At 37.2% G+C, this 26097-nt stretch overlaps 4 protein-coding genes across 5 annotated transcripts; 2 read left to right on the top strand and 2 right to left on the bottom strand.

Moving 5' to 3' along the window:
* Positions 1-1494: 1494 nt before the first annotated feature.
* Positions 1495-5766, bottom strand: LOC113751654 (pentatricopeptide repeat-containing protein At1g26460, mitochondrial). The gene is made up of 6 exons (XM_027295740.1): positions 4988-5766; positions 3983-4214; positions 3417-3899; positions 2915-3121; positions 2427-2564; positions 1495-2327 (listed from the first exon to the last, which is right to left on the bottom strand). Exons 1-6 carry the CDS (start codon positions 5638-5640, stop codon positions 2142-2144), a joined length of 1899 nt encoding a protein of 632 aa, XP_027151541.1. The 5' UTR covers positions 5641-5766; the 3' UTR covers positions 1495-2141.
* Positions 5767-11489: 5723 nt separating this feature from the next.
* On the top strand, positions 11490-13736 carry LOC113752888 (PLASMODESMATA CALLOSE-BINDING PROTEIN 3). The gene is made up of 4 exons (XM_027296929.1): positions 11490-11759; positions 11916-12155; positions 12285-12321; positions 13071-13736. Exons 1-4 carry the CDS (start codon positions 11705-11707, stop codon positions 13339-13341), a joined length of 603 nt encoding a protein of 200 aa, XP_027152730.1. The 5' UTR covers positions 11490-11704; the 3' UTR covers positions 13342-13736.
* Positions 13737-13830: 94 nt separating this feature from the next.
* LOC113752887 (uncharacterized hydrolase YugF) lies at positions 13831-18782 on the bottom strand. Of its 2 annotated transcripts, XM_027296927.1 has the most exons (11): positions 18461-18781; positions 17665-17759; positions 17487-17584; positions 17312-17361; positions 16658-16753; positions 16436-16525; positions 15559-15651; positions 15287-15382; positions 14658-14723; positions 14303-14491; positions 13831-14160 (listed from the first exon to the last, which is right to left on the bottom strand). In XM_027296927.1, the coding sequence occupies exons 1-10, from the start codon at positions 18692-18694 to the stop codon at positions 14378-14380; spliced, it is 1032 nt and encodes a 343-aa protein (XP_027152728.1). In that variant the 5' UTR covers positions 18695-18781; the 3' UTR covers positions 13831-14160; positions 14303-14377. The 2 variants fall into 2 exon arrangements, with proteins under 2 accessions (XP_027152728.1, XP_027152729.1); XM_027296928.1 differs by lacking the exon at positions 13831-14160 and having other exon boundaries at positions 14466-14491; positions 15282-15382; positions 18461-18782.
* Positions 18783-21278: 2496 nt separating this feature from the next.
* LOC113753257 (erlin-1) lies at positions 21279-26071 on the top strand. Its single transcript, XM_027297358.1, has 9 exons — positions 21279-21671; positions 23560-23692; positions 23812-23879; positions 23998-24057; positions 24149-24307; positions 24627-24773; positions 25222-25436; positions 25525-25633; positions 25709-26071. The coding sequence occupies exons 1-9, from the start codon at positions 21549-21551 to the stop codon at positions 25784-25786; spliced, it is 1092 nt and encodes a 363-aa protein (XP_027153159.1). The 5' UTR covers positions 21279-21548; the 3' UTR covers positions 25787-26071.
* The last annotated feature ends 26 nt before the right edge of the window (positions 26072-26097 follow it).

Here is a 26097-nt window from a genome sequence, read left to right as displayed (position 1 = left end):
GTTTACGAAATTCTTTTCATTTTAAAGAAAGAGCTGTGCTTTCCTGAAATTGGATTTGCTGGAAAGAACGGGAAATCTTCATTATATTATCATGACTATTTATGTAAAAGTCACTAAACAGCTGTTACATCACAACTCTGGCTAATAAAGCAACTGCAAGAATCTGAAAGCATAAACCATTATTCATTGAGTTTTTCAATTTCCAATCTCAGGTGTATCAATGACCGAGATGTCATTCAATTGGACCGGCTGGCTTCATAAGTGCAATCATCTCAAATGTAGCCTTTACTTACAGGAGCATCTATTCCAAGAAAGCAGTGGTAGGATACCTCAAAAGGTGCTAATGCCCCTCAATAGTTTCTGTTTGGTAACTCATGGTGCATGATCAGGAGCTATAGCATCTTGATCATCCTATCACCCCCAAAAATTCGTTAAGTAAGAACTATTTGATCATCTGTCGCATAAGGCTTGCCTAGTATATTTTACCCTTCCATATGATTGGCGAGCTATTGCACGGAGTGGGATTTATTCAGTGCACACTTTTGAATAGTTGCTGAGATTCCCTTGTCAACAAAAAATAAAAAAATGATGCACTTCTTTTCCTTTTTCCTCTACTCAATTTCTCATTTCCTCGATCTGAGCATAATCTTCTGATGACTTCTACTGTATCCTTTTAGAAGGTAAAACATCTGTAAACATCATAAAGATCAGTATGGACATACCACATACATATGAGCATCATAGGATCACATGGATTTCCAGAAGCACAACTGTATGCATTCACAAGTATATTAAGCAGTTGACAGACCCTAGAAAGAAATTGTGGTGGCAGACATCAATTGTTCAATATATGTAGCAAAGTAGCAATTTTTACTTGAGCAGACTACAATCTTGTGTGCATCGGCATAACAGGCAACCTTTGCTCAACCACTAATGGAGTACTTTAAAACAAGCAAGCTTCACTTGAGATAAAAGACAGAATCCTGATCTGTCCCAGCTGAGCTACCATCGCACCTGCAAATAATCTCTCAGTAGCACAGTAAGAAGACTCATCTAACAAAGTTAAAAATGAACTCACAGTCCATCCTTACTGAAAATCCTACTGTGGGTTCATTCACCAAAATCTTACTCAAAAGATTAAAATTAGATAAACAACTTTTGAAGTTCTGATTAAGCTTTGTACACGTAGAAATTTTAAACCCCTCTGCAAACCACATCAGCTTCCCCAAGCACTTCTAAATCAATCATGAGCCTGTTCTTTCACCTTTCCTCTGCAATCCCACAACAGACTAGTTATTCAAAACAGAGATCCATTTTCCGCCTATGTCTTATCGTCTGCATTCACAACAGCTTAATCAACCAAAGAACCAAGAATGCATCCTGACACGTATGGGAAGTTCGCCAAGCACATAAGCTAAATTCATTGCAAACATCTCTCTAAATATTGTTAGACATGATAATTTCTGTTGTTGGTTGGAACAAGTATTCAGATTCTAAAATTCAACATTTGACAGTCAATTGACGTGTAGGAAAATAAACAGGAAGGAAGATAGGGGAAAATATACATCTAACATCAAATAATTTGACCATCCATGGACTTCAGTTATTTGTGGACATCTTAATGTCTCAAAAATATTGGAACTTCTCTAACTTCTCCTCCATGAAGAGTTACTAAAAAAAAGCACAAAACTTGAGCTACAAAAGACTTGACATTATCCTCAGCACCAATCCCTCTTGGGGCTCCAAATCCAAAAATGAAGTAATTTACAAACAAACGGTGAATTATCGCCAACGCTCTGAGGATGCGAACAAGAGTTGGTGATGCCAATTGCAACTGATGAACCATCCAACAAGGAGGAAGCAAACCTGAGAAGCAATGCACCGCAACTAAATACTAAAAGAAGCAGAGAGCATGCCCTACAATAAATAGATCTGAACTTTAACATCCTAAATCCTGTTAGACACTCTCCTCAGTGTCGTTATTAATTCAAAAACGGGAAATGCCAAAAGTGGTCCCCCAAATAGATTTCTAGAAGTCATAGGCTTGCCTGAATAGGGAAAGATTTTCTTCACTCATTGTCCAGGTCTAGCTCCTCACCGGTCACCATGCAAATGATCTTCCATTGCCATGTAACTGGCCTTCATGCATACTCAGTACTGTAATCTAGATTAAACAGCATGTTCCGGCGACTCTCATTGTTCATTCGAATGTTAAACTGTCTGGCAAAGGACACTACTTTTTCATCAGATTCATAATCCATCTCACGTATACATCGCCTACGGATTTTTTTCAGCATTTCTTTTGATGGTTCATATCCAGCAGTCACCTACACAAGGTTTCAGTAAAAACAATGAAGTGGTCATAGATAGTGAAAAAATTGCAAGGACAGAAAGGCATTACTTGATCCCAAGAAGGATTAACTTACCATGTCCTGTATCACAGATATAGCAGCTTTAGAATCTCGCTTAACAAGATGAGCATCAACAAGAAGAGAATAAGTCGTTGCATTTGCTTTTACACCCAAACTTACAAAGTGTTCGAATACTTTGGTAGCTTCATCCCTCTGCCACATAAGTAGACTTTTTATAGAGGTAATAAACAAATATAACCTTTCCTCTTCAGATAACATAAGCGTATACAAGTTCATCAACTACCACAGAATGTTAGAATCCTTAGGCCAATATTTTCTCATTGCTAAGCACAAGGCCAGGAGTGAAGCTTGACAACTATAGGAATAATCAGTGAATAATCAGGAGATATTAACAGCTAGAAAATAATTCCTTTGCTGTCAGTGCTCAAATAATGTTTTAAGGGCCTTGAAGTAAAAGAAAAAGATGATGCGTGTATATCAACATCACAAATAGAGACACACAAGGAAAGAAAAGAGAGGCCCCCAAAAGTATCAAAATTTACCTTATTGAGTTTTCCGAATGCGCATATGAGAGAATTGTATGAATGGATATCTGGGGTCAAACCAAAGCTAGCATCAATTGCACTGAAAGTCTGATATGCCCGATCAACATCCCAAATATTGGCACAACCCAGAACTACACAGTTAAGTGCAGCGACAGACTTGTAAGGAGGATTGGCTTGACTCAGATTCTCTAACTGATAATAAACCTGAAAAGTTGATGTAAGCAACCATAAGGTAGAGAGCTAAATGAGTTTCAGAGTGTAACATACAATTTGTACACGTATTCACGTACCAAAATGTTTGGACATAAACTGCAAAGACAAGTACAAATCAAACACAGAGACCAAAGTGAAATATATATCTTGCATGCATGCATGGTAATTTCTGAGAAGAAACAAGTTATAATTGCTAGCCTTATTGTTTTGAATGCATAGGAATATAAAACATATAAAGCAATTTTAACTGACTGCTGCATGCTGCGGCTAAAATAAAAGCACATACTTCATCCAAAGTTGCAAAACCCTTGTTGGAGCATGCCAGAACCAGTGGATTCAAAGACGTAAATGGAGAGAATAGATCCTCCAGAGCTTCATTGTCAGCACTACTATAACTTGCCTCCAATTCACGGAGAGTACCAAAAGCCTTTGGCAAGTTCCCTAATGAAGAATAGGCATATATCTTTGCAAGGTAAGATTCGGGATTGGGAATCTTTTTTTGGCGCAATGAACTCTTAAGGAATGACCAGGAAGCATCCAGGAGCTTTGAGCTATATGTTCTACCAGCAGTTGCAAGTACAGACACAAGCAGTCCTTCATCAACAGAAAGCAGAACTTGGGGCCTTTCAGTCTGTCCTCGACGAATCCATCTTGCCATGAATTCCAAGGCATAAAACACAAGTTCACTATTATTTGCTTGCATTGCAACATCTGCAATGTGGTTGCACAAGTCCCAACTGGGACATAGGGCTTTGTTCTGCTCCATTTTCTGATATATTCCAGGAAAAACAGATTCAGGTATGTTCAAAAGTACTTCAAGCTAATTACTAATCAGCCAAAGCAAACTCATACCTTGCATCTCTGAATGATATACATCAATGAATCCAATCTCCACCTTTGAAGGCAGCTTAGAACACATTCATTGAATACGCTCATTGCCAACATATAACCATTATCTAAGGCAACATCCATAAACTTCATTGCAGTATCAATCTGACCAGTTGCAAAAAGCATGCCCAGAACTAAGTCGTATGACTCATCGTCGGGCAGAGATTCCTTATATTCTTTTCCTGTCTGGAGCATCCTAATAAGATTAAGCAAAGGCCCATCCATCAAAAAGAGAAAAAAAACAAAACGTTTTTACGGCTATCTGTCCATCAAATAGTTGAAAAAGTAATTGGAACAGGTTTGCAACGACACATCAGGAAAATTTTTCACACATAACATTAATTTGACACATGAGCTCATAATCACACAGCAAATGTTGAATAGGGTACCTAATCCTTAGTACATGCTCGGAACCAAATGACAGTACCATATCAGATGTAGCCAAAGGAAATTTGTACACTGTTCATTACTCCGAAAAGAGAAAAAGAAGTGAAAAAGAAAATAATGGAAAAAAAAGTGGACATAGTAATATTCAACAGAAAGCAAAAAAAACTTTCAAAAAGTGACAGCCTTTAAATCAAACCAGCCAACCCTAAAGTAAAAGATGCACAAGAAAGTAAATTCAGGTCTCATCATTTTTTCTTATAATTCAGATTTCTGGTAAATTAATATCATGTTTTGATCCCAACAGAATTTTTTTCCTTTTTTATATCTAGAGTATAGGCTGCAAACAACAATGAGAAATCCATAACACAAATAAGCAAGTTTTCTGTACAAATCCCTTCTGTCCTGTATTGAAATATCAGCTTTGCGAAACACAGACATTGTGAAATTTAGCAGCTATTCATGAAAATTATTTGGACGAAAGGCCGGGAAGATCCATCAAGCGAAATAACCGAAGTTCGGGAACCAGACAGCCATTTTGAATTCAAATCGTTTCAACAACCAAAATGGAAACAAAGTGATAACCTTTCGAGCAGTTTCTCGGCAGCATCAATCTCTCTAGCCTGGACCATTGATTTCAACACCAAATTGAAGGAAGCCGTGTTAGGAGTTATGTTAAAATCATCCATCTGAGAAACAAGTTCCAGCAACTGTGCAGCAGAAGCCCCAAGCATCAAATTAGCTCTCAAATAATGATTATACAGACTGACATCCGGCCTATTAGGCTTCCCATTATTATCTAATGACATAACCCACAGCTCAAACAACTGCTTCATGTCATTCCAACGCTGTGACGTCATCCAATCGGCGAAAAGATCCATCAATCCTTGAACATCCAGGGTCCGCGATAGCGCCTGCGATCGAGAACCCGCCCGTTGGTTGAAAATCCCCACCGGCATTAGGGAGGAGGAATTCTCACTGAGGGATGGCGGGTAAGGGTTCCGCCAGTTCTGATTGTAAAGCGGACTGCCGGAGGCCGGGTTAGGAGGCAGCGACGTCGCAGTGGAGGTGGTACTGGTGGTGGTTTGCGACGGAGGTGGTTCGGCGAGTTGAGCTTCCTGGGAAAGAAACGGAAAAGTGGAAATGGGTTTGAATATGGTGAAGTCATGGTGAGGATTATGATGATTTAGGATTTTCATTAACGTTCGTGATCGAGAGAAGATCGCCATTGACGCCATTTTTTGACCTATACAAGCATATATAACAGGTGTATGTATAGTGAATGTATTATCTGTGTGTATTTGAAATGGGAGTTGTCAGACGTTCAGTAGCAGTGGAGCGACGGACTAGGGTTTTTCGTGAGGGTGGTGAATTTCTTCCCAATTGAATTAGGGGTTATCAGCATGAGAGGGTATTATGGTAATTCTAAAGCTGGGGAATTGGGATCGGGTGATTGCAGTTTCTGGTGGTTGGGAGGGAGTTGGGTTGCTGTAGATGTGGAAAGGAAAGGGGCAAAATTGGGATACTACAATGTGGACTTGCCAATTTTAGGTCGGGTTTGAACTTTGAATGCAAAATTTGGCAGTGACCGGTACCTGTGCCATTTATAAATGTGATGATTTCAGGACTTCAGTTATATATATTTAGTTTGTCAATTATGAATCGTAGTATTTAGATTACGACTTTTCTGGCAATTGTCGACCCAGACCACTAGACCAGTACCATTAGGCCTTCTACTTCTGAAAACAAGCCCAGGATTGGATTTTGTCTTGAGCGGCCTTTGGTGGAAAGAAAAAACCCAAGAACTTTTTCAATAATTCCTAGATGATGGCTAAAGAAGAAAATATGATTGGTTATAGTTAAATCTTTTTTTTTTTTTGAAAGACGAGGACAAGATTAATTAGGCAATACTTATATATGAGTTCAAACATTTCAAATAATAGCTGAGTTTAATAATAAATCTCAAGATTGATTGTAAGTCAAGACTCACATGTGTTTGGATATTTGAAATAATTATTGTAGCACATTTTGTGCTATGATGTATGTGAAATAAAAGATTATTGAAAAAGTTAAAGAGTTGATCAGAAATTGTAATTGTGATGCAAGCAAAATAATATTTCAAAAAAAAGAATTGCTATCCAAACACATTGCTCCGAGCAAAATATTACTTTTCTCCAAATTGTCAAAATTTGTGATTAAAAAAAAGAAGAAGAAGAAAAACAAAGAAAGAATCAGTGGGCCTGTTTGGCACCTTGGTTTTTTACCAAATTTGTATAAAACTAGTTTTTTAACAACTTTTGCTACAGGAACCCCAAAAAACTTATCAAAGTTTTTAACCTATACACCCATCTAATGCACAAAAAATTTCTCTTCAATTTTTCTTCTTTTCCCTCCCTCACCCAACCCACCATGTCCTCCGACGCCAGCCACCGCCTCCACCACCGCTTTCGGCGCCGATCAACAATTCCAGCATTGCCTTCCTCTTTTTTTTTTTTTTCTCTCCCTCTCCCTCACCCCTCTCCTCCTCTCGTCCTCCCCTCCCCTCTTCCCCTCTCCTTCCCTCGCCCCCCTCCCCCTCCCGCGACCAGATCGCAAAAGTGGAGGGGGAGGGGGGGCTGCGATCTGGTCGCGCGACCAGATCGTAGCTAAGGGAGGGGGAAGGTGGCGTGAGAGAGGGGAGGAGAAGGGGGTGATGGGCAAAAGCTAAAAAAAAAAGCCCATGGATTCCATTACTTTGGCGTGTGGCTACTGAGGGCGACGGAGATAGGGGAGGGGGGAGAAAAAAGGTGGCGGGCAGAGGGAGAAGAGCGGCGGCAGGGAAGAGGGGAGGAGCAGGGGTGACGGGAGAGGGAGAGGTGGCTGCAGAGAGGGGTGGCGGGGGAAGGAAGGGGAAGGGGTAGAGAGGTGACGGGAGAGGGAGGGGGAAGGGTGGCGGGGGAGAGGAGGGAGGAAAAGGGGTGGCGGGGGAGGGAGAAGAGGAGTCGCAGGGGAAGGAAGGGGAAGGAAGGAAAAGAAAAAAAAAGAAAAAAAGAAAAAAGAAAAGAAAAGGAAAGAAAGAAAAGAAAAAGGAAAAAAAGTTTTTCATCTCACAAAAATTTTTCTACAAAAGTTTTTCTACAATTTCTACATTGATCTACAGTAAAGTTTTATATAAACACTAAAATAACTCACCTTCCAAACGAGACCAATGATCTACAAGGTCGCTTTGTCAAAGAGAAAATGAGAAGTTACGTAATTTTCTTTTGCTGTAAAGGGTAAAGGCGCTAATAAATACTCCTACTAAGATTTGTAGTCCATAAGAAAGGCATGATCATCATCATCAATAAATCAAAAGGCACTCCAAAATTGAAATGGAGTGCCCGCTCTTCTGTTGCAAAAATGACCATTATTCTTTTTATGCTATCAGTGTCATCTCACTTACACTTTTCCACCATTTTATATTAAACAAAATGGTAGATTTGCTGACTACATGGGGTCATGGTGGTAATGATGATGTGTTTGGACACCTTTATTTGCACAAAATCCATTTAGTTGTGTAATAAACACATTTTCTGATCTACATATTTTTATTTTTCAATCATTTTTTTTGTTTCATATATATCATAAATTCCTATCCAATTCCAAACAAATGGATTGGTACATCGGCGGGAGACAGTAAGCATGCTAGCGGGACCGAAAACCGACAAATTTCTGGGCCCATACAGGTATTAGCCTTTCTTAATTTGATTTGATTTGATTTGTGGTATGAAGAAATCAATGAAAATAAGTAAATCTGATCATCATGATTAGGTTATAATGGGCTGTGCATTTCTTGTAAACTGTCTCTTTATTTTTGTAGGACCCTTTCTTTTACCTCTGGATATGCTTAGGGAATAGGATCCGAAACAAGTTCAGAAAACAAGAAGCTTTCTCTAGCAGCATATATTTCTGAACCCAATATTCTCTTTCTAAGGTTGTGTAAATGTGTGGTAGTAATGGTAGTAGTTGTTGTTGTTACTTCTTTTAAGTTGTTCAAAAAGTATTGGCATCTAAGAGATTGAGAAGGTATCCATGCACTTGTACAAAAGGTGGGAGGACACGAGAGCAATCATACACCAACTTTGAACATTCTAGCTGAGTTTCATATTATTGGGTTTAGAGTTTTTTTTTTTTTTTTTTTGGCCAGATTAATTTTTACTACTAGCAATTTCTTAGGAGCATCTAATGCAGATTCGAGGCAAAAGAAACAAAACTTCTTTGTAACCCTTTTGTAACTCTGCGTGTAGTAATTTCTTTTTTGTTCCTTCGTGGGAGTAGTATATATATACACAGGCATAGCCGCATAAAAACAGTACTAAGGCATTTAAATTTGTGGCATGAACATCCTCCATTCAAAGAGTTAGCGGAAGTAATTTGTAGGCCCAAACAAACACACGAGGCTGAGAATTTATAGACAGAAGGCTGTCCTAAATTAATGCTTTTATTGGCACGTTGAGGCAAAGGGGTAAAGCCAAAATGCTGAATTGTCCGTCTAGAATCTTGTAGAATAATTGGTGCTCTTCCATATGAGAACGGCTTTGGCCCTGTTGGATAAGATTTCAGAGAGAGCAGCCGAAGAAAGAAACAGAACAACGGCTCCCTTCTGGAAAATACTTACATGAGCTTAAGCTGATGATGTTTTTTTTAACTCAACTGGTGTGAAGAACTGTGAAGTAACTTCTCAGCCAAAGTTTCTAGTTACTACTCACTTTCTTGCTCTTTTTATAGTTTTTGTTTGTTATCCAGAAAAAGAAAAGAAAGAAAAGGGTAGAAAGTACGCCTATGTCAAGATTAAGATGAGGGAGGCATGTGACTCATCATTCATGTGTATGTGGACAAGGGGCACAAACGGTTACAGGTGTAACCCTTTGTGCCATTTTTCACGGCGCGCAACTTTCATTGCACACGATATAACTTACTTTGCACACGATGTAATTTTACAACACTTTTTTGTGGGTCCCACACATGACGTGAAAATCGAGTTACATGCTGTAATCTGAGCCGCACAAATTTTTGAGGTCACATCGTGACCGTGAACCTTCAGGAACGGATGTCACTGACAACCGTTCCTGCCCCATTTCGTGTGTATGTTACTGTATATATATATAGAGAGAGATACAGTGGCATCCAGTGATCCAGAAAGAAAAATAAAATGATGCAGCAAAAGATATAGATGACATCAAAAAATAAGAAGGGCCATAAAATACCAGAAAGGACTAAGAGAGAATCAGAATCTCTTTCATTATGATGATGGCATCACTTTCCGTCCTTTCTCCAGCTGGTTTACTTCTGTCCTTGAACGCTATGAGGTACTGGTACGAGACGAATTTTTGTTAACTACTCCACACAAACTTGTACTAAATTTGGTCGCAGAACATTATTATTATTGCAAATATTAATGGTACTAGTCTGATTATAAGGACGAATTGTTAATGTTAGAAACCTAAGCAGCATTATATTGTATTGATGGGCGATTTGTAACGTCTTTCGTAAGCTATTTTTGATCGCGAACCATGTAAGCTACCTTAGGTCTCATAGGCATACTTGGATTCGCAGTAATAATTAGAACCGAATTCATTCAAATTTTTAGTTCTACCAAAAATAAATAAAAATAAATTTTAGTAGTAAAAAAAATACCTTTGTCAACAATTAAGAATTCGCCCAATTTTTTCAACTCAGTGTAACAAAATGGATTTTTTTAGCTCTATGGCATTTCTAAACTTGGGACTGAAAAAGGTCACTGCATTTATTTTATTTCCCATTAATTGGTGTTTTTTTCCCCGGTAATTGACTCCCAAACTCTTGCACTACATTGTGATGATGGGTCGCTAATCTTCTGGGTTAAATGATTATGTTGGTTTTGCTAATGCAAGTGTCTTAAGGTGATAAGAATAATGAGGGTATTTAAAATATAAATTTTTAATCAATTTTTTATCTTCTCAATCATCCTTTTATTTCACATAAATCGCATTTCAAAAAATATTATAGTAATTATTTTAAATAGTCTTCCATCCAAATAGTTTGTCGCAAAAGGGGGAGATTTTCACTTGTAAAAAGGAAAAAGAAAAAAAAAAGGAAGAAAGAATGCAATTTTATTGCAAGTTAAAGTCCAAGAGTTGGCTCTATCTATCATGTAACGTTGACAGGCGCAAGAATAAGCATAGCTGTATGTGTGGACGATAACGCTAACTCTTACAAGGACAGCGGAACAGAAACCAGAAGAATTCAGTGGCAAAATCAAAAGCAGAGTCAAGTGAATGTGGGCCCCATCTCTTACCAACAACATGTATCATGTATTCTCCTATAAAAAAAAAAAAAAAGGAAATAGAGAAATACTTGGCAAGTTAAAGGACTAGCTTTCTTTTTCCTTTTGGACTTGTGGGCAGTAAGCATCTGGTGATGATGATTTAGAATGTCGGAAGGGAGTCAATACATCTCTTTATCTCTACTAATTTAATACATAATACAACTCCCAAATCTACATTAAAGTTACTTTCTGATTTTTCAAGGGAATACAAAAAGAGTAGATCTCATATACACTGACAGTATATACATTATTACCGTTTGATTCATGACATGTGTGTAAAAATTGAATTTCAAATTCAAATTTTATATAATTGTCATTCATCCAACATTAATAGTGTATACACTGTCTGTCAGTATAGAATAAATTAATCCATACAAGAGATAATAAAGTTCCGTTAGGCTATGCTTTCAGATTTCTTCCATTCTACTCTTTAAATTCTTCTCTCCCTGTAAGGTTGGCCGGTGTGATGGGGCATATGAACCAGAATGGGGAGATGGGGGTTGGGGTTTGCTTCGTTGGAAGAAATGTCCAAGCAAAGCTAAACCAAGTTGGGTTAGGTTAGTTCTAATCCAGCACAAGAGTTTATGACCGTTTGAAAAGCCACACATGTACATAGTACTACGATACAGATACAGTCAATAAGTGACAAAAAAAACCAGCTTGCTCGATTTCCCAAAAGCACTTTTCCCCTAGCTCCATTTTATTAGACTAAATCCCTCCCTTCTTAATAGTAGTATAGTACTACTACATCATTTCCTACGTATAAAAGCCGACTGATATAGACATTGGCCACTCCTGCCCACCGTCACCCTCATCTCTGTGGTCTAGAAATCTCCATTTCCCAATTCCACCGCCTCTTTTCCCTTCTCTCATCTCCCCCTTTCTCTTTAGACTGGTTTTGCTGCCACCTTCTGTACCGCCAAACCGAATAAACTCAGAGTTAATATTGGAGCCCTTCAATAATTTGCTTCACCTTCATGGCTGTTTTTATTGCTTGTTTAGCGCTTTTCTTGACCATGACTGGTCATTCAGGTAAGCTCCTTCTGACCCTTTTCTTTAATAAATATATATTGTATGCTAGAGCTTTAGTTGAAGGTTTTCTTGATTGAAAAGTTCGTTTTGAGCTGATTATTGAGCTGGATCTCTTTGATGTATTGCTGATGGCCCGTTTTTCCCCCCCTTCTGTAGCTGCTAATTACTGCGTCTGCAATACTGGGGTGGGTGATGGACAACTTCAGAAGAACATAGACTATGCCTGTGGAGCTGGAGCTGATTGTGCTCCAATCCTTCAAAATGGTCCCTGTTTCAACCCCAACACTATAAGAGATCACTGTAACTATGCTGTAAACAGCTATTATCAGAGGAAAGGCCAAGCGGATGGGAGCTGTAGTTTTTCAAACACTGCAGCTGTGACTCAAACACCTCCAAGTAAGTCCCTGGAGAAGCCCGGAACTACTCAAAAAAAAAGTTAAAATAACAAAAAAAATCCTTCCTTTATTGGCCAGAATAATATTAAAGTTTTGTTCTTTTGTGTCTTTTCTCCTTGAAAATTTGCAGCTACTTCTTCCGGATGCGTTTTTCCATCTAGCCCCAGGTCTGTTTAGATCTTGCCCTTTCTTATGCTTTATGTAACATGCTTTCTCATTTCTGTTTTTCGTTTCAGTGTTGTACTATAACCTCTATATGTTGATCAGCTAAAAGCCTCAGTTATGTGCTAATACTTAGCCCTTTTTTTTTTTTGTTTTTTTTGCTATATGAGAGGGGAAAAAGAATTAAGGGTTTGACAAAAAAAATGTTCACTGAATTTGGGGTTTGAAGAAGCAGCCAGAAGGATTAGGATCAGAACTACTCTGCTGGAGAAAAAAAAAAAAAAGAAAATCGTGCGGAACACATTTAATTATTGGTGCCACATGACCATTTATGATCTAGAGTGCTAACTTTTTTGGACCGATGGTGAGATTTCTGATGGAGTATCTAATTCTTAGGATGTTAGATCCAGCAAACTTTCCGTTGGGAAATACTATACCATTAGTAGTGATGGTACACCTCACTAGTCCTCACTGCTATGATGCCCCCCTGACAATTATATGCGTGCGAGCTGTCATGATGTTAACTTCTCAAACTTTCGTTTGTCTTGTATATTTACATCTCAGGTTGACATGATAAACTTTTTTTTTTTAAATATAGTTTGGTAACCTTTGCCTTTCCTATCCTTCTTTGGGGGGTAGGATAACATCACTGATATTCATTGAAAAACGAGGTTGCTCATTACTACTCTTTTGTTCTCATATCATTACTTTTCACTTTGATTTGAGGTTGATATTTATTTGTTTCGTTTTGCAGCAATGCTGGCACGAGCACATCAACCAACCCATCTACATCTCCTACAGGCACAAATCCAACTTCTTCACCCACAACTACTGGTGGCTCCGGCACCGGCACCGGCGGCACGGGCACTGGTACTACTTCTACTACTGCACCAGGTTTTGGCCTTGGACCCTCTGGAAGTGGCATCACCAACACAGAGAGCATGGGTGTAGCTCTTCAGCAAAACTTGTTCACATCTTTAGCTGCAACTCTTGTGCTTATTGGCTTGATATGTCCAAGACTCTGATCAGAGTCTGAGGATGAGAGGTTTTCAAGTTTAGTGGGGGTTGAATATGTGGATGATGTTTTGCTACCAGAGAATGTTGGATTGGACTTTTGGCTATGTGATTGTACTGTGGAGCTGTTGTGGGAATCAAGTAGGAAACTCTCACTAGGACTTCTTTTGTTTTATTCCCCTTGTTAAGTGATAAAGTTGGGAATTTGATTCCTTTGCTAGTAGGCGGGGAGAATGGAGATGTGGCTTCTCCTGGGGTAGTAGAGTGTAGAGTCTGATCTCCTTAGACTTTTTGTATATCTAGAGAGGGCCAGTATTTTTTTTGTTGTAGTAAGAAGTTGCTACCCCAGCTACGTTATATATCTTTATTTCGGAAGGAAAAACCCAACGTGTTTGTACTTTTTATCCTTTTTCGCTTGTTTTCCTCGTCGCTCTCGTTTATCATCTTCGAAGATCATCAAATGAATTGATTTGATCGTCACCTTGGTTCGGCACCGGAAGTGATTAAATAATATGGATTTTCATTTCATGATCGTCTAAATCTTGATCCGTCATATAAAACATGGCAAGGTATCGGAAACAAAAAAGAAGAAAAATAAATAAGAGTGTCACACTTCAGAAAGTGAAGAACATGAGCCGAACCAAGGGGTTGGTGGATCAGATTCGAGTGGTTTCTGCGTTCTTGATGTATGATGCTTGACACGAGTCCTGGCGGTAAGCAACAAATCACTTTCGGAAGAATTTCATGCTACATTTCTTGGCAATCAAATGAAGTCCTTTCCTTGCAATGCTAAGAACGCTGAGAAGATATTCGCGGAATTGCCTGGTTCCCTGCATCAGTGTGCCAAATCAGCTAAGAAACTCCCCTCTCAGTAAAGCATATGATACAAAAAGCATGGTGAAGATGGAATACAAACTGCGCCAATATCTGCAAGGCACAAAGAGAAGGTATAGTTGCAGCTAATGACCATACCTCAACATTGCCTCAAAAGCAGTAGGATAATTTCTCACATATGAAGATACAGTTATCTCCCAGATTGCATGAAGTTCAAACAAATTCTGTTATCAGCTCGCTGACTGCAGCAGGCTTCTCCACATGGGGTATATGGCCACAATCTTGTATTTGCCGTATAATTGCATTTGGCAGTTCAGAATGTAGTCTCTGCATTATACAAGCGAAAAATGTAGCAAATGCTGATTAAAAGTCAAAATCTTGTAACTGCTCTAACTGAGTATAGATATTGATTGTGTATGGGTTAAGCATTTGTAAAATGATCTGATCATTTTCGCCCCAAAATGTGTCTTTTGTGAGCTTAAAAGGGACTTACCAGTGCAAGCTGGCTATCTATAATCTGATCATTCTCACCCCATAATATGAGTGTCTTTTGTTTTACCTGTATTGAGAAATTGACAACAAAATCAGTCAATACACAGTTGTAGAGAAATCAACACATGGGACATGTAATATAGCAATGTCTTGCAAAGCGATGAGTCAATTGATAGTATCAAGTTCTTTGACATGAACTTATTTTCCTGTATCTGTACAAATTAAAGATGAATATAATCAATAATAGATGAATTAAATGTTCCAATTCCTTTGGTCCCAAAACTCTCGGCTGAGCACTCTGTTCGGAGAACATTCAGCCAAAAGAACAGTTTCACTTCACTACTGATAAAGTTTATCAATTTAGTTCCAGAGAGTAAATTTGCTAATCTCTCCAAATTCTAACGGATGCTACCCAATATTTCACATGAACATCCATTCTCAGATAATTCAACTTACATTGGCAATTTCAATGATTATACAAATTATCAATATATACCAAACTGGCACTTTCGGGGACTAGAATAATGAAGATCAAAATAAGGCTTGTCTCAAATAGTAAAGGATCCTGATGGACCAATGCGCCTATGAATTACTGGTTGTAGTTGTCAGTGATCATGGAAATTACCATACATGTCCTATATGGGCAACAACATTATAACCTCCACTGATCATAAAATCAACTGTAGCTTCCTCCCACCAAGGTAATAGACAATGTAAACGGCCAATCTGAAATGTCAATAAAGAAAAGTCGTCATTTATATTGTTGCAACATGAAAAGATTCTAAAATAGTGCATCCTTCAAGATAGAAAAGAAAATAATTCTATTATGCCATGCATAGAAGGCTCAAAACTCACATTACCATGTAAAAGTACACAAGTACATTACAAGATAAAGCACTCACATTGGTCCAATCAAACAAGGTATTTAATGGCAAACCATTGAAAGCCTTCGAAGTCGCATACAGGCGCAAGGGAAGACTTTTCAATAAATAGACCTGCATGGAATACGGACAAGATGTAGGTAATTTGAAATTTGGTGTTGTATGAAGCATGAGATGCCCAAAGAAAACACCAATGAAAATGAAGAATTAGCTTTTCGAGATAATAGTATAACTAATTGGTTGCATAAAACTGCCATCCAACCAGCACAAGTAATGTTCAAAAATTAGCTAAGAACCATTTTCAAATAAGAATGAAAGAATCAATTCACTTAGCATTAATTCATTGCTTTTACATAGGTGAAGCGAGAAACTCCACATTACGTGGGAACAATATCAATTTATTCCACGTCAAAAATGGAATGATGAATGTAATTTTAAACTTGGAAAGGAAAGCCAATTTAAAGGCAAATGCAAAAATAATTTATCATCAAATGATAGGTGAAGCTGCAATACAGAGCCATTTTCTAGAACACTAAAAATTTGAGCACTGTGCACCACCTGTAAGTTTGTTTACCAAAAATGATTGTATTAAATTTATATTTGTAACCTGTAAAACAAGAAAATTTCCAATTCTCTCTTTTTTTCTCAGCAACAACATATGCCACATCAATTGAGTACCTAAAATGGTATATCAGTGAGAAAAATTGGCTTGTTGTAGAATCATTGACAGTCCCCCTCAATTGTATATAGGCATGATTACCTAACTGGAAGTAGAAATTGCAATAGCTAGTTATATCATTGGCAGGCAAAAAATTCACAGTTTCCTTTCAATTGGTTTTCTGCCAACTATCCCCTTCCCCCTTCTTCTTTTCATTTGAGTGACATGATAGGTACTTACCCCAGCATATGCTAATGTTTTGGGTAACTTTGCAAGGTCCCCTGTGCCTTCTGCATAAACACTGGCATCTACCAAAATCAGTTTGTCAACCTGAGAAGAGTATGAGACCAATAGTTGTAAGCAGAAAAAGAGAAGCACATGAATACAAATGTGTAGATATACATCAGTGCCTTAAGAAATAAAGAATTGCACATAATATTGCTTATTTTGAAAAGTTCTTACAGCTTCAGGATAGCGGACAGCAAAATCAATTGCCACAGCTGCTCCAAGGCTTGGCCCAACTATTGTCATTGGCCTGTTGATATAGGAACTCCAGAACTTCCGCAATAACACGCCATGAAATGCAAAATAGTCTTTCAGATGATTGGAAATATGATTGGAATTAACACTTCTCTATAGGTAAATTAGCAGGAAATAGAAAAAGAAAACTCTTCCCAGTCTCAAATATGGCTAATAGGGGGGATATAGTAAACTGCCTTCTTAGCTGGACCCACTGAGCAAATAGATATAGATCAGAATATAAAATTCCTATTTCTTCATCCAGAGTTTCAAGTGAAGATTCTTGAATTTACATACCTGACTCCTATGAAATTTGTAAAGGACTTGTCAAAATGTGTAGACTAATTGGAAAATATGACATATGAGACCCCTCAGCCAAAGACATGTCTGCATGTTACCAATCATGGGATTCCAACAAAAACCAGCTTAACATTATGTAGAGTTTCTGATTGACAATGCATACTGAACCTGGACTTTGTACTTGAGAATCTTTTATTGCTTACAACACTACTGTATTACTAATATGTCATTGGAATCTCTTCTTTTCTATATCCATCAGCAAAGGATAAGAGGTCTAATGAACAGGAAAGCCATTACCTTGTGGAGGTGATCACGTTTTGAAGCTACATCACATGGTGGGAGCCTTTCTAGAAATGCAATGAGGGAGGAATACAGCACACAAAGGTTAGGAATTTACGAATAGAGATAACCAGTCTTAATTAAGACAGAATGAAGGTAGAAAATCAAAAAGAATTGGATAGATAGGACATACTTAAATCAGAGAAGCCCCAACCAAGAATATCAATTGCCCAAGTTTCCAAACCTGCCTGCTCAAGCAATGGAAGTGTGTATCTCCATTCTAAACAAGAGCTATATGAAACTATAAACCAAATAAAGATCACAAAGAGTACAATTTTTTAGAAGAATAATGAGTTTAGCATGACGCGGACCTGTCAAAACCATGAAGAAGAAGCACTGGACTTTTCTTGCTATCTCCCTCTGGCTTCACACAACTAGTCATGATACAACTGTCTAAAAAGCTAACCTGGGATCAGAAAAAAGACCCTTCACACAAAGCCAAAACATGCTTTCTGTAATCATCATAATTGATGCACGTAAAATACATAAAACTTCCACACATTTCAGATATGTAACTTCAATTTTATCCACTTAAGTATACATATTTGTAGGAAATGCTGCTAAGTGCCAATCATTAAGGTCACGTCACATGTAAAATGTTATACGAGTAGTATTTATATAAATACAAGATTCGTTAATGCAATCATATGCATCTTCCGGGAAAGTAACGAGCACTAAATAAAAAAAGTACAGAAGGCCCAGAAAAAATAAGAAAACAAAACAGTTGAAACTTCACCCACTTACACTAGTCATAGAATTAGTATAAAAGTTAGTGCATATTTTGCAGTATATACCTCTAATAAAGAATGGCTATTTTATAGATAATCAGCAAGAATATAAACTAGAGTTCCAGTTAACCAAGCATGATCCTATAAGACCTAAATACGACGTCGGATGGTGCATTGATTAGCTGGACTGCAAGCTTTTATGGCTGAGAGAGACCCAGGAATGACAACGTATTGTACAGTTTCTCACAAAACTAAAAATTGGTTTAACTGAACAAGAATATCAAACAGCAGACTTGTGAGAGTCGTGACCCATTAAGGGGGAAAAAAGAACTAGTGATGAGATGAAAGTGACGCCAGAAGAAGGAAGTACAGGGCTTACTTGAACGGGCAGTCTTTCAATTCTTGAGGCCAATTTTCTCGCAAATGGATCTTTGATATTTTCAACTTGCTCGGGAAGAAATGCTGGAAATTCACAAACTGGAAAGACTCCTCTTGTTAACCTCATCGGATTCTTGGTTCGGCGGCAATGCAGAGTAGTAGAGGATAATGGTTCATTTCCAAAATGCGGCGCAACATTGACTGGAAAAGCTGACGAGATTGTGGTGGCGAGCATTTCTTTAACCCGGTGAACCAAGCCGCTGCCGCCGGAGACTTAATCAGAAGTGGACTGAACGAACAGTCACGAGAGTGGCCGACAACAATCTGAGTGATTTCCAGCCGTATAAAAACAGCATCTGACCTCGCGCCAAAGGTGCCTGTTCTTTAATGGACCTTACGAAGCCACGTCGTTTTGAAGCGACGACGTCGTTGACATGTTTGCTGGCTAACTTTTAGCGCTCCTATCCTAGAAAAGCGTTTGATAATGGAATGACATATTTTGCCATAGACGAAGGGAAATTGGCTCTTGGCCCAATGGGCTACGCGTGAAGTTGAAGAATGTGTAAGCCCATTGGGCCAATCCTGAAAGTTGGCCCAATCCTGAAAGTTGAAAGGAAAAAAACTGAAGAATGTGAAGAAGAAGACATTTAGACAACCATAACCGATGTTGAAATTTAATTCATTAACACACCCATATTTTCTTTAGTTTACTTGAGATGTAAATGGCAAAGACAATTGAATATATTTCAAGTAATTCAATATCCTCAAATGGTAAAATTACAAAAATGCTTTGTTTAGCCTAAAATCGTCCCTCTAGACTTAAACAACTCTCATCTCCAAACCCTCCATTCTTGAAAGTAAGATTATAGAAATGTGTCTTCATTTCAATTGCACAATAAATACCACTTTTCAAGTAAATGTGTCTGTAACACCATTTAAGTAATTACACTAATAAATAAGCTTGTATGACTTGCACTCGATGCAAAAACTATTATAAAATAATCTCACATTCAAAAATACCCAAATATCTCCATAAATAAACACTTTAAATGTACAAATATGAGGAGATTTCTGTAAACATATCAAAACACATGCTATCATCACTTGTGCGCAAAACTAAAAATAAACTCCACATCATTTTACATTTCAAAAATTCCCCTATCCATGCGGTTGAAATTCAAAATCCCTCTTTAACCACAACTCATTTTTATATAATATAAGGATTCCATTTAGAAGTTGGAAAAGAGGGGGAAAAAAGGGGAATAAGAAGAAGCATACAATGGGTTATGAAGCTTATTATTGCCACAAAAAAAAAATGTTTACTCAATCTTATGCAAAAAAGGAAAAAGCAGGCAAATAATCAATCTGGTTAGATGAGAAGGCTTACACTAATACAATTTAAATATTTTTTTAATAGAAATTCACAGTATCATTCTATTGACATCGTTTGCATTGCAGCTTTTTAAAATTTTAGAAAATATTTACTGAATATGTTTTTCAACCATTTTTTTTCTTGTATAGATTACATCTAGAACAGAGTGCTATAATATTATTTTTATTATAAAAACTCCCAAAATGCGCAATCCAGATGAGCATTGTTTTGTGGTAAGATTGCCAAAGTAGTTTGGCCAAACATTACTTGCTCGATGAGTATCAGAGTTGTAGTGGATTACGAAAATGAAAATGTGGAGACAGGGTCAATTCGGGAATATAAAATGGTTTCTAGATTATCAGCGATTAAGAGAAAGGTCTTTGAAGCATTTGGGGTAGCTCTTGAAAAATCCCCCCGCAATGGCAAAGGAATTTGTTGGAAACATTTGTTAGAATTTTTTTGGAAGAAAGTCCAATCACCAATGGATTTCCACGTATAGTCATGGTCCTCGTCTCTTGACTAGCTCTGTAATGCTTTAAACTAATCAAAGTGGGAACCATATGTTAGAAAGTTATAGAAGTGTGAAATGGACTTCATTTTTCTAACATATAGTAGGAAGTTGCAAGGAAATTTTAATTTTCAAGAAGTTGATTTTGTTCGTCTGTTCGACATAGCTAATCGTGTCTATCTCTATCCTATTTTAAATTCAGTCGTCGTTTATTTAATAGGTGTTGCGTATTTTAGTGAATTAAACAACAAATTTTGAGAAATTGCTTGGTGCAATTATCACTAGGTCCATTCAAAGGACTTCCATCAAACACTAGTACATTGTGGACTTTGATGGTTTGTTACTTGTTCTCGACAATTCAACTCTTTTATGCATAGCAATTAGGGTTGCTTGGAAAGAATTATTCACACAGAAATTCCCTTTCGATCTATCCATTTTTTAAAGCTTTTTGAATTAATTTTATTGACACTCAATTTTTTTGTTGTTCATTTTTTATGTAACTTTTTTCACAATCTATCCAAAAAAAGAAAATGTCATTAATAAGACTATCAGATTTATCTTTTTACTGATGTTTTTTATTTCACATATCTTACACACACGCCAAGAAAAAAAAAGCAATAAATCATAGTACAAAAATAAATTTTTAAACCACCTCTATACACATTATCGATTGTGCGACTTTTACACGTTATTGAGTGATGTCACAACGAGATCAAATGATCAAGGGCACCAATGGTTGTCAATAACAATCGTTTTGAACGATGTAATATTTTTTGAACAATGTTTAATTCTATGCGAATTATTTATAAAACTTAATAATAGAGACACAATTATTACATATAACACTTATATGAATAGTAATAAAATATCATACTTTTATTATAAGGATAGAGTTACAAAATGTTGAAAAAAATGTTGCAGTGTAAAGGGACGGTTGGACCGTCCGTGCCACGCTCCCGAAATCAAATGTTCTTGGCAGAAACTCGGGTTTTTCTATGCAAAAATTTCTAATGTTTTTCTTTGCTCTTGTTATTGTTATTCCTTCCTCCAACTTAGGTTAAGTGCAATGGCTATAAGTAGGACCAGAAGAAGTGATGAGGATGAAGAAATTACATTAGTACCGTGCTAGTTAGTTACAATTGCAGGAGAAGGAAAAAGGACGAACGGGAGGAGACGACTGAGTAGCTAAGAAATTGTAACCGCGCCGCCATGGATGCTCAGCAACAGCAGGGAGCTGCCGCTCCGCAACCGCCGCTGCCACCGCGACCCGCTGGCCCAGATTTCACTCCGATCCTAACAGTCTTCTTTGCCTTCATTGCTATTTTTCTCGTGGTAACTAACGGTTATATATCTTTCGAAAGTAGTGTAACTGCTTATCTGTGGTCTCGCTTCAGAAAAATGTATTAAATACGTATCGGCTTTATGTGTAGGTAGATGAATATGGGGATGTTTTAGTTTTACTAATAATGAAGTGGAACTGAGGACTTTTTATTGCTTCTCATAAAAGGTTGGGAATCGTTTACTTGAATTGCCTATGTGAGTTTCATTATGGAATATTGAGAAGTAATTTATTTCCATTGCTGTTGGATGGTTGCTACATTTTCAAAAGGTAAATGAACATTTTATTGGCTAGCCTTTTTTTCTAATTCAAAATAAATACACTAATAAGATTACTATTATATGGTAAATTGTGAAGGCGTTTCATTTTTAAGGTAAATTAAGGGGAGTTTCCGGGTTTAGGTGCTCTGGTGATATTATCTGATTGTGCGACGTACTTTTTTCTGCTTCAATGTAATTCCTGAGTTACTATTTATATCAGTTGTCTTCTGCTAGAAATGAAATTTTGGTTAGTTTAGAGCATTAAATTAACATTTGAAGGCTTATTGCTAGCTGTGTGATGTAGCTTAATATTCTAGAGGCAGATTGTTTACTTAATTTGATGTTCAAGATGTTGTTGTTGAGGATGGATCGATACAAAAACATTAAGATGCACCAGTAAGGTAAACTCTTAAGTTCATAAAAAAAAAATTTTCTTCAAAAGGCAAATTGCAATACTTGTAAATTATGGATGACTTTACAAAACGAGCAATCAAATGAGTACTGGTAAAGGTCTCAGAGGTCGTTATCGTAATTCAATTGGAATTTTTGCTCCTCGATCATATAAGCTTATAGAGAAACTTATAGCACTAATGGAATATCCTGAACAAACTGGGGAAAACATCAATGCTAAAATTGTTGAATTAAGCAGTGCTAAAGTTATGCATTTAGAGTAGGGATAGAGTTAGTTTTATGCTCCATCGCTTGCTTGACACGGAAAAGTCTTAGTTGCCTTTGGTTGTTGAAAATTCTTTAGCCCTGTTCTTGTTTATTTTTTTGCCACTTGTACTTTCTTTTCATTCATGGCATTGAAGTTGTGTTCCAAAAATTGATATTCTTGCTTTTTGTAATTTGTTGATAATTTTAATAATGTTATCGTCTTTGTTGGAAGTCAAATCAGCATGCATGAAGGGATAATTTGAACGATTACACAAAATAGAGAGCAGTCAGCAGCATTTGACTTTAAGTAAGGGGAAGATAGATGTATATCAACGAGTAAAGTACGCGATAACACACAAAATTCCAACTCTAAGCTAACCCAAACATCTCTGATCTAATCCCCATCCTGTACATCTACCACATTTGTATGGTGATCTGGGGTTGCTATCCAACTTGAGACAATTTCCTTGCATTGAAGATGGTCTCTTCTATCATCTAATGAGGAGTTTTAAGTTTGAGTCATCTTCACGTCCTTATTTGATTAACTGAGGTGAAAAAATGTTTCTTTAGCATAGCAGAAAAAATTATAGTACAGCTCTGGGACCATTTCCAATAATAAAAAAAGGGACATAGGGACATAATCTATAAACTGTTGACCGTAAAGATCAGAAATACGACACTCTTAAATATGCCAATCATTTGGCTCTGATTCAGTAGGAAATCTAGTGGACACAGCACAAAAGTATCTAGCAAACCTTCAAACTTCCTTCCGAACCATGCTGGCTAACCCTTACTGCACTTAGTAGGTTGTTTCTTAGGTGATCAGTTACACTTTTTAAGAATAAGTCAAAATGTTGTTACTAGGATCACAAATCCTTGTTAGTTACCGTAGAATTTTATGAAAGGTAACTACAAGTTTATTGTCTGTAAAGCCTATGATAAAGAAACTTGTGACATTCTACAGGCCACGTCACAGGTGCTTGTTCCTTCTTCATCCAATTTGCTAGATAGCTTGGCTACTTTACATCAAGTTCCAGAAGGCCATGTTGGCGTTTATTGGAGAGGGGGTGCTCTTCTGAAGACAATTACCGATCCAGGTTCTTGCTTTATGTTGTTTAACTCTGCATCATAAGAGTATTAATCTTTTAATGGATTTTTTTAATTTCTCTGTTCGTATGATATGTCGGCCATCTGATTAAGACTCTTCTGTCTTTAGGTTTTCATGTGAAATTGCCTTTGATAACCCAGTTTGAGCCCATTCAAGTTACTCTTCAAACAGATTTGGTATAGATTTTATTGTATTTGCGTGAATGTGAGCATGGGGATTATTTTATTGCAAAGTTGTATTAGAATGGGAACCTCATGACTGGTTGCTGATAATCTGTTTTGGGCTAAAATGCAGGTGAGGGATATTCCCTGTGGAACAAAAGGGGGTGTAATGATCAACTTTGAGAAGATAGAAGTAATTTGATCAGATCTACCTTCTTACTCGCCTTTTCTTCTATTATCTTCATGATTGTTTTTGCTGTATGTGTTAACCTGCATATTTGCAGGTCGTTAACCGCCTTCGTAAGCAGTATGTTTATGAAACGCTGCTCAACTATGGTGTCAATTATGACAATACTTGGATATATGATAAAATCCATCATGAGATCAATCAGTTTTGCAGCGTACATTCCCTTCAGCAGGTTTACATTGATATGTTTGACCAGGTGAGAAGGTTAACCTATCCTTCTTAGGAAATGCCTGCCTAACTACTGAAACTAGAAATTCCTGAAATATATGCTGTGCATATCCTCCAATGCCCATGCTGAATGAATATTAAGTTTTCACTAATATGATTTGGTCTTTATGTCTATTATTTAAAGTACATATTGGTTCATTTTCTTCAGTTTGTTGTTTTCTTTAGACAGTTTCCTGTTTGGAGCTGGAACTACAGTGTGAAATTTTCCACAATCCTCTTGCTGCTCTTTGAATTATATCTTTTTTGTGATTGTTTGTTTGATAAGATGACTGTGTGATTGTTTCCAGATTGATGAGAAAATGAAAGATGCTCTTCAAGCTGATTGCACACGTTATGCTCCTGGTATTGAAATTATCAGTGTTCGTGTTACAAAGCCTAAGATCCCTGACAGTATAAGGCGGAATTTTGAGCAGATGGAAGAGGAACGCACAAAGGTAATGCTTCTATTTGTTTCTCCTTTTTTTTTTTTTACTTTTATTTCTTCTTGATTTTCTTTTGAATAACCATGTCAGAATGAGATGATTTTTTTTTTTTTTTGGGTTCAAATTGAATTAGTCAGACTCATCTCACTTTCTTCGCCCCTAGGTTGCTTCATAATTTTCAGGGACCCCCATAAGATAGCATGCTCCATGTACATGAAAGAAAACAATGCCATATACTTCAATGAGCATTTGTTATAAAATTCTCTCAAGTATTTAATACTATAGGTTTCTAGATTTGCATTTGTCTAAACATAGTGAAGATGTTGGCTATTTTATGTTTCCTTTCATGTAATATAATGGAGCTCTCCTGGTGCCGGTGAAGACTTTTTTTATGACCAATTTTATCAACTTAACCTTTCCATACTAATGAGGTGTATCTGTTCTTCTGTTCTATGTGTAGGTCTTGATTGCAATGGAGAGACAGAAAGTTGCAGAGAAGGAAGCTGAGACGCAGAAGAAGGTAGCAATAAGTGAAGCTGAAAAGTATGCTCATGTTAGCAAGATCCAGATGGAGCAAAAGTTGATGGAAAAAGAAAGCACAAGGAAGCAAGAGGAGATTGCAAATGCTATATACATGGCTCGTGAAAAGAGTTTGGCTGATGCCGAGTTTTATCGGTGAATGTTCTTTGCTTTTTAGATTACTAAAAAAGGAGTTTCGTAACAGCAAGGGACTTTAACAATCTCCTGTTATTTTATGTTTCAGAACAATGAAAGTGGCAGAAGCGAACAAAATGAAGCTTACTCCTGAGTATTTGGAACTCAAGTTCATTGAAGCAATTGCTAATAACTCGAAGATATTTTTTGGAGACAAGGTTCGACCTACTTGTTCCTGTGCTTCAGTTATCTCAATTAGTTCTGGTCAAAAACTGATGAAACTTTGTCTGCAGGTGCCAAGTATGATATTTGATCAAAGAATATTGGGAGACTTTCTGAAAGATGCGGGCAGAAGGAACTTGGGATTATAAATCCTTACAGATCATTGGTGTGACTCTGCTGAGTGAAGGAAATATACAAATTATATTGTGATTCAATAGTGAAAGTGAGTCGGATGTTATTTTGATCCACCGTTTTTGATCCTGCACAGATTGAACCTGTTTACTTTGTTGCCAATATCTCAAAAGAAAATATTTACAGAGAAAGTTGAATGTTACGGCTTATTTTGTCAGCTTCAAAGTTGTTTTCTGTCTTTTTGTGTTGTTACATTCTGATTAGAAATTTAAGCTGCGTACCAGCAGAATCCACTTTCTCAAGACTTTCTGTATCCTCGAAAACATAA

The sequence above is a fragment of the Coffea eugenioides genome, chromosome 11 (genome assembly GCF_003713205.1).
Source record: "Coffea eugenioides isolate CCC68of chromosome 11, Ceug_1.0, whole genome shotgun sequence".
NCBI classification, from domain to species: domain Eukaryota; kingdom Viridiplantae; phylum Streptophyta; class Magnoliopsida; order Gentianales; family Rubiaceae; genus Coffea; species Coffea eugenioides.
Note: the sequence above shows the minus strand (reverse complement) of the source record. Positions and strands in the feature narration are given on the sequence as shown.

What these genes read in the sequence shown, in the direction of transcription:
- LOC113751654 (XM_027295740.1), bottom strand. Translation starts at nt 5,640, where the DNA reads ATGGCGTCAATGGCGATCTTCTCTCGATCACGAACGTTAATGAAAATC. An exon ending in CATTCGGAAAACTCAATAAG is followed by an intron (nt 2,565 to 2,914) that starts GTAAATTTTGAT and finishes CTTATGTGGCAG; the next exon opens with AGGGATGAAGCTACCAAAGT. An exon ending in TATCTGTGATACAGGACATG is followed by an intron (nt 2,328 to 2,426) that starts GTAAGTTAATCC and finishes AACCTTGTGTAG; the next exon opens with GTGACTGCTGGATATGAACC.
- LOC113752888 (XM_027296929.1), top strand. Translation starts at nt 11,705, where the DNA reads ATGGCTGTTTTTATTGCTTGTTTAGCGCTTTTCTTGACCATGACTGGT. An exon ending in TGTGACTCAAACACCTCCAA is followed by an intron (nt 12,156 to 12,284) that starts GTAAGTCCCTGG and finishes GAAAATTTGCAG; the next exon opens with CTACTTCTTCCGGATGCGTT. An exon ending in GTTTTTCCATCTAGCCCCAG is followed by an intron (nt 12,322 to 13,070) that starts GTCTGTTTAGAT and finishes TTCGTTTTGCAG; the next exon opens with CAATGCTGGCACGAGCACAT.
- LOC113752887 (XM_027296927.1), bottom strand. Translation starts at nt 18,694, where the DNA reads ATGCTCGCCACCACAATCTCGTCAGCTTTTCCAGTCAATGTTGCGCCG. An exon ending in CTTCTTCATGGTTTTGACAG is followed by an intron (nt 17,585 to 17,664) that starts GTCCGCGTCATG and finishes AGTTTCATATAG; the next exon opens with CTCTTGTTTAGAATGGAGAT. An exon ending in AAACATTAGCATATGCTGGG is followed by an intron (nt 15,652 to 16,435) that starts GTAAGTACCTAT and finishes TATTCCATGCAG; the next exon opens with GTCTATTTATTGAAAAGTCT.
- LOC113753257 (XM_027297358.1), top strand. Translation starts at nt 21,549, where the DNA reads ATGGATGCTCAGCAACAGCAGGGAGCTGCCGCTCCGCAACCGCCGCTG. An exon ending in TCATTGCTATTTTTCTCGTG is followed by an intron (nt 21,672 to 23,559) that starts GTAACTAACGGT and finishes GACATTCTACAG; the next exon opens with GCCACGTCACAGGTGCTTGT. An exon ending in GCTGATGCCGAGTTTTATCG is followed by an intron (nt 25,437 to 25,524) that starts GTGAATGTTCTT and finishes TTTATGTTTCAG; the next exon opens with AACAATGAAAGTGGCAGAAG.